This window comes from Drosophila suzukii, chromosome 3 (genome assembly GCF_043229965.1).
Source record: "Drosophila suzukii chromosome 3, CBGP_Dsuzu_IsoJpt1.0, whole genome shotgun sequence".
Lineage (NCBI taxonomy): Eukaryota > Metazoa > Arthropoda > Insecta > Diptera > Drosophilidae > Drosophila > Drosophila suzukii.
Window position 1 is genome coordinate 91,554,824 of NC_092082.1, and position 6,648 is coordinate 91,561,471.

Sequence of the window (6,648 nt, forward strand, 5' to 3'; positions counted from 1 at the left end):
GAAAATTAGACACACGGTGATTGCTTCTTATTTAACTGCACCATGCAATTTCATCAGTCTTAAAATGTTGCTGTTCCAAAGTGTCCACATTTTTATGTTTTTGCTTTTAATTTGTAATTCCAAAATCACGGTAAATGGGATAAATCGCAAAGAGCTCCTTATAAGTGAGTCAGCAAAAATGGATTTAATGCAGTTGGACATGGAACTGATCGGCAATCTAGAGAGATATGCTGAGCAAGTTGAGGACAAGGTGGCGAAACTACAGAGGTTAGTTTGAGATATTTGATATGTAAATAGTTTTCCAAATTTCTCTGTACCAGAATTGTTCAGGAGCTAAGACAGCCTCTGGAGGCTGCAAAGGGCAAAGAAGAGGAGTACCTGGGCAACCCCCTACACAGTTTTCCACTCATTCGGCACATGTACCAGGATTGGCGGTATATAGAGGAGTTTATGAATAAGACAGTGGGAGAAGGTGAGGCAGGAATCCCATTTAGGAGTACCTACAATTTTAATCAATTCGATTCCAGAACAAATTGATTTTCTAAGAAAGAAACTACCAGAACTGCCCTGGCAGGCGGATACCGAGGAAGCCACCGTGGACATGATCCGAATGGCGGAGACCTATGGAGCGAAGCCCTGGGAGATGGCTCAAGGTCTCATCGACAACGTGGCCTTCAAGTAGGTCTTTAATAATCTGGCTATACATTTCTAATTCCGTTCATTAGCACCACACTTTCAGCTCTGGACTGCTTTGAAATCGCAAAGATGTACTTCAAGTGGGGTTACTTTGTGGAGGCCCATCATTGGTTGGTCAACACTAAGTCTCTACTGTACACGGAGTACTCAGCATCTTATGAGGTGCTGGGATTGAATGAAAAGGATGTGGCATTGCTGCAGGCCCGCTGTTTAATGGAATTGGGTAGGCATTTTTAGATATTTATTTTTAGATATTTACAATTGTAATATTTTAGATCTAAAGAAAGAAGCTAAAGATGTTCTGTTGGCCCATCCCGAACTTGCGGAGAATTCGACTAACTTACTTAACCAATTCGAGGCCATTCCTTACAGGGCAGTAGATTCATCGCTCTTTTTGACTGAAGACTACAAAAGGCTGTGCCGTTCTTCGTTCTCTCCGAAACCTTCCAGGCTCCACTGTCGCTACAACTCCACCACCTCGCCCTTTCTGATCTTGGCTCCCCTCAAGATGGAGGAGATCTCTCTGGAACCCTATATAGTTGTATACCATGACATCCTACCAGATAAGGACATTATGCAGTTGATAATCCTGGCGGAGCCACAACTTAAGGAAACCAAAGTATTTAAGAAACATGGTGCCACAAGAGCTAGCGAACACACCTCCTTGGGAACCTTTCTACCCTTCAAGGACATGGACCCATCTGGGGAACCCCTGTTGGATCGACTGACCCAGAGAATGCGCGATATCACCGGCATAAAACTGTCTGACAGATATAACTTTATTAAGTACGGATTCGGGGCTCACTACAGTTCACACTATGATTATTTCAACGCGTCGAACTCGGATACCGAAGGTCGTGGTGATCGGATTGCCACCGTTATCTTCTATGTGAGTTTCAAAGCTCAATCAAACTCAAAACCCTTTACCTTTTTAAATATTTCAGTTAAATGATGCACCTTTCGGTGGAGCCACTGTTTTTCCACGCCTAAATATTAAAATACCTGCGGAACGAGGCAAAGTTCTGTTCTGGTATAATATGAATGGAGAAACACACCATGTGGATCCCAACACATTACACGCCGCTTGCCCCGTCATTTATGGCTCCAAATTGGGTAAGAAATTGAAATATGAAATAAAATACAAGTAATAATATAAATATTTTCCAGCCATGGCAGCCTGGATCCACGAGTGGGAAGATGTTCATCCAACCCATATACCGAGAAAAATAAATAAATAATTAATGAATAAATATTCAAATTTTAAATGTAACAAAACATTTGTCCCAACTTTTAAAATTGTGTTTAATTCACATTTCCATTTTAAACTTTTTCTACTCCCTAACTAACCGTGAAACAGATCGAATCGGATGTCTAGTGGCTTAGAATTTATTTTAACAGTCTAGACAACAACCAGACATTATGAGTTTTATAATATTTCTAATAATACCAATTCTTCTATATCCCAACTGGATAGCTGAAGGTTATATTGGCCGTAAAAACTACGTAACCTCAGCGGAGGAGAAAATGAACTTGCTGGAAAAAGATAGAGAACTCATTATCCTACTCAATAGTTATGCAGTGGAACTGCAAGACAAGATCGACGTGCTGCGAGGGTGATTAATGAAATATTTGGAATATCTTGTACTAATTAATATATACATTAGGGTAGCTAAAGAATTCAAAAAGAATTTGGAAGAAGCCCGTGGTAGAGAAGAGGAGTATTTGTCGAATCCAATAAACAGGTTGACTCTCCTCCGTCAAATGCACGAGGATTGGGAGCCGGTGGAGAAACTCATGCAGCAGCCAGTGGGTCAAGGTTGGATCTCATATATCAACATATTATATTACTAATTCTCTTAAAAATAAGCCCAAATAGAGTCGATTATGAGTATCCATAAAGAACTTCCAACGCAAAATGACTTGAATGAAGCTAACCATGCCATGTTTCGCATAATCCAAGCTTATGGCTTGGAACCCAAGGATGTGGCCAGAGGATTGGTGGATGGCGTGCAATACAGGTAAGGTCACTTTAAAGATATCTTATAATACCGTGAAAAATTTATTTTATCTCATATAGAGGTAACCTATCTGCTAGTAATTGCTATGCCATGGGGAAGTTCGCCTTCAAAGCTGGTAATTACCAAATGGCTTCCAAATGGCTTAGCGTGGCAAAGGACTTGTTGATGGAACAGCCACGTAAATACCATGAGTTGATCGGGGTCACCATCATGGATATTACCTTGCTACTTGCTCGCTCTTTAATAGCGAATGGTGTGTATTCGCTATCAAGAAGGAATGACATTTCTGGTCTATAAACTAGTCTTTGGCAGGAAATATATACATCGCACGTGATATGCTGATGAACGATTCCATTCTCAGTGAAACGGGTAATGTGCTCTCCTTGCAATTTATAAGGAATTCACCCAGACCAACCATTAACGTGGAGCCCTGGGAATCCGCTTTAACCTTCAATGATCTCTGTCGTTCTGCGAGCAGAAGACAGTCAAATAAAAACAAGCCCACGAGGCTTCACTGTCGCTATAATACCACAACGTCGCCTTTTCTTAAACTAGCCCCCTTTCGAATGGAGGAACTCTCGCTGGACCCTTATATAATGCTCTATCACAATGTTCTGAGCGACCTCGAGATCGAAAAGCTGGAGCAGATGAGTGGACCGTTTCTGGAGCGAACCAAGGTCTTTCTTGCGGAAAACGGAACCGAACAGATTGCCCCCAGTCGTTCCGCCGATGGGGTGTGGCTTCCTCATCTGCAAACTATACCCGAAGATCTGGAAATTCTTAGCCAAATTGAACGGAGAATTGGAGACATTACGGGTCTAAATATGCGCACTGGAGGAAAAATGCAGTTCCTGAAGTACGGTTTCGGGGGTCACTTTGTCCCACACCACGACTATTTTGACTCCAAAACCAGTTTCTTGGAGATGGCTGGCGATCGTATTGCCACTGTTCTGTTTTATGTAATAGAACATTTATTAAAAAACGTCTTTTTCTGATATGTTTACTTTATAGCTTAATAATGTGGAACATGGTGGAGCAACTGCTTTTCCAAAAATAAATTTGGCTGTGCCAACCCAAAAAGGATCGGCATTGTTTTGGCACAACCTTGATGGAGAGTCCTACGACTATGATAAACGCACCTTTCATGGCGCCTGTCCCCTGATATCTGGAAATAAGTTGGGTAAGCTATAAAGTATAATACTTCTAATAAATAGTTGTATGATTTCTCCTAGTAATGACTCGTTGGATTTACGAGTTGGATCAGATGTTCCTTTTGCCCACTATGCATCCTCCTCGCAGTCGTAACTTTAGCAGATCTCTTCGTAATCAAGTGTAAAAAGTTGTTTTACTTAATCAAAATTTTTTAGCTTAAATACAAAGTAAAATGAATCATAAAGCTAAACAAGTTTTGAAAAGGGATGGTATTAATTTAAATTAGATAATTGAATTTACTAGATGATTCAGATATGATATTTAATGAACAAACTTTCCTCTTTGCAATACGTAATTAATGCGGAAGCTTGCTTACTTATCTTTATTTATTGGTACTTTTCCTCCCAACTCTGAATAGTTTTCCTCCCAATTTCCACTCCGTACCTTGAACTTCGATTCGCTTTTCTTGCCAGGCATTGGTCATCAGCTCATTGCACCATTAAGTGGGCAATTAAATTCAATTAGCCGCAGTTCTCCGCCTCTTGCCGAAGAACTTCCCTGTGGTTCTGGTTCTGGCCATTTATCACGCCTGGCTGAAAATCCCCCCTTTCCCATCCCCAAATCTTCGCCCATTCCCTTCAAGAGTTCTCTGCAAGTTTGCACTTCGATTTCGATTGGCGCTGCTAATAATTTTCCAGATTTATTGTTTGTTGGGGCGGTGCGGCTTGATCGGTGAAATAGTTGAAGCCCCAATATCGAGTGGTACGCATAAAAATACGCGGGTACTTTTGGGTTTTTACGCGACGTGCGTAGGTGTTTATTAGTACACTTTGAAACATGAACTGCTTAAGCCTAACTTAGCTTAAGCGCTCCAGAGCAGAGCGGAGACTTAGGGGAGAGATGGAGAGGGAGAGCGGACGGCAGTGCGAGCGCGCGAGATATAGAAATCTGGATAAAACTGCCGCTCGACACTGCCTCCTGAAATTAAACGCCCTTTTGGCGTGAACATTCTCCCCCCCCTTGCGAGGACACCCGTAGCAAGAACCTCAGGATAGTAGGCTCAGGAATATGTTGGAAGTGTAGATCGGTCGTCCGTATGTAGGAGAGTGTGGTGGGCCTTTCCACACTTGTGGCAGTGATGACCACTGCGGCAGGAGTCCTTGGAATGATTGTGAGCCAAGCAATTGGAGCAGTACTTCTGGATATGTACTTCCTGAAGCCGATTCTGGGGGCTTAGCCGTAGAAAGTGGTGGCACTTCCGTAGAGGATGGATCTTTTGGCAGACTCGGCATTGGTAGGATTTAATACCTCGAGTACGTCTGCCATCCAAGGCGGGGTATGGAACCCAATATTCGGATGGAGTGTTCTTAGGAGGAACTTTTTGTACGGAAACTTGCGTTGAATAGGACGAAATGATGTGTGGAACTGAGGCGGATACTGGCCTTGGAAGGTCGGATGGAATCGTCGGAGTAGTAGGACCGCTGTTTCGATGAAGCAATGTGTGATGCCGATCTTGGCAAGTGAGACAGTTGTGAGCGCTTGTGCAATCCCGGAATTGATGGCTACTTGCAAAGCAATTGGAGCACAACTGCTTTCTTTGGATATAGGCTAAGCGATCTTCTACCGTCATCTGTAGGAAGCGTGGACATATACGCACGGGGTGGTTCTTCTTCGAACACAGATCGCAGCCTTTGGTTATCGGAACTAACCTTGTGTTGAAGGAATTTATTTTTGGAAATTCTGCCTCTCGATTTGTGTCTTTGGACTGGACGTGGTGGAAATTGGAAGATCGGAAGCTATCGACGGCCTCAAGAGTTAGATGGCGCTCCGTCAAATATGCATCAAGCTCAAGCCACGTAGGAATTTCGGCTTTATTTTGGATGGATTGCTCCCATAATGAGAGAGTGAGCTTTGGAAGTTTTGTCGAGCACATATAAACCAGGATAGGGTCCCAATTGTCAATATTAACACCGGAAAATTTTAAGGAAGTTAAGCAACCTTGAAAAGTGCGTTGAAGTTCCTTTAAGGCTGCTCCCGACTCCTGTGCTATGGATTGCACATTGAAAAGTGTTTTCAGGTGACTGTTCACCTGCAATCGCTTATTTTCGAAACGCTCAGCTAGGTTATTCCAGGCTGAGCGAAAGCCATCATTGGTGAGTGGGGATCTTGAAACTATGGAATGAGCTTCGCCACTTGTTTTTGAATTTAAATGGAATAATTTTTCAACGGGCGTTAGACTAGGATTGTCTATGTATATTGCCGTGAAAAGGTCCCGGAAAGTCGGCCAGCGAAGATAATCGCCAGAGAAAACCTCTGTGTCGATAGGAGGGAGCCGACAGCCATAAGACGTGGAATTTTGGGACGGAGTTACTGGAGCTTGAGGTATTTGGGAGGAGCCCTTTTGGATTTGTTCCATCAGCTGCGCGGCAAATATTTCGTAAGTGGAGTACGTTTGGTAATACTTGGACTTTAGTATGGATTTTGTGTCTGCGGCGCTCTCGCCTGCAGCTATAATGCAGTCGGAGCATATGTCGTATGCTGCCTTTACCGATTGCCACAAGGAATTGAGGTGATCGCGACGGATTTTATAGGCGGATAACGTTGGTGTAGGAGCACCTGGAGCGTTCACAGTGGCCTCAAAGTGGATCAGACAGTCAGCTGTCACCATAAATCGGGTTAAAGCGGATTTTACTGATGTTGCCATGACGTTAAATAATTTAGAATTTTACTTCAGATGTAAGGAAACGGATTGGAATCAAATTGGAATTTAGGAACCAATTAA

The 6,648-nt window shown here is 42.8% G+C and overlaps 2 protein-coding genes across 2 annotated transcripts; both read left to right on the forward strand.

Moving 5' to 3' along the window:
- The first annotated feature begins 49 nt into the window (after positions 1-49).
- Positions 50-1,976, forward strand: PH4alphaNE3 (prolyl-4-hydroxylase-alpha NE3). The gene is made up of 7 exons (XM_036819570.3): positions 50-267; positions 321-472; positions 528-678; positions 726-919; positions 972-1,585; positions 1,641-1,809; positions 1,864-1,976. The coding sequence occupies exons 1-7, from the start codon at positions 65-67 to the stop codon at positions 1,932-1,934; spliced, it is 1,554 nt and encodes a 517-aa protein (XP_036675465.3). The 5' UTR covers positions 50-64; the 3' UTR covers positions 1,935-1,976.
- Positions 1,977-2,081: 105 nt separating this feature from the next.
- Positions 2,082-4,087, forward strand: LOC108013820 (prolyl 4-hydroxylase subunit alpha-2). The gene is made up of 7 exons (XM_017079797.4): positions 2,082-2,309; positions 2,361-2,512; positions 2,564-2,714; positions 2,774-2,967; positions 3,027-3,673; positions 3,726-3,894; positions 3,947-4,087. The coding sequence occupies exons 1-7, from the start codon at positions 2,116-2,118 to the stop codon at positions 4,048-4,050; spliced, it is 1,611 nt and encodes a 536-aa protein (XP_016935286.4). The 5' UTR covers positions 2,082-2,115; the 3' UTR covers positions 4,051-4,087.
- Positions 4,088-6,648: the final 2,561 nt, after the last annotated feature.

What these genes read in the sequence shown, in the direction of transcription:
- LOC108013820 (XM_017079797.4), top strand. Translation starts at nt 2,116, where the DNA reads ATGAGTTTTATAATATTTCTAATAATACCAATTCTTCTATATCCCAAC. An exon ending in AAGATCGACGTGCTGCGAGG is followed by an intron (nt 2,310 to 2,360) that starts GTGATTAATGAA and finishes TATATACATTAG; the next exon opens with GGTAGCTAAAGAATTCAAAA. An exon ending in GCAGCAGCCAGTGGGTCAAG is followed by an intron (nt 2,513 to 2,563) that starts GTTGGATCTCAT and finishes CTTAAAAATAAG; the next exon opens with CCCAAATAGAGTCGATTATG.
- PH4alphaNE3 (XM_036819570.3), top strand. Translation starts at nt 65, where the DNA reads ATGTTGCTGTTCCAAAGTGTCCACATTTTTATGTTTTTGCTTTTAATT. An exon ending in ATCGACAACGTGGCCTTCAA is followed by an intron (nt 679 to 725) that starts GTAGGTCTTTAA and finishes TCCGTTCATTAG; the next exon opens with CACCACACTTTCAGCTCTGG. An exon ending in CCGCTGTTTAATGGAATTGG is followed by an intron (nt 920 to 971) that starts GTAGGCATTTTT and finishes GTAATATTTTAG; the next exon opens with ATCTAAAGAAAGAAGCTAAA.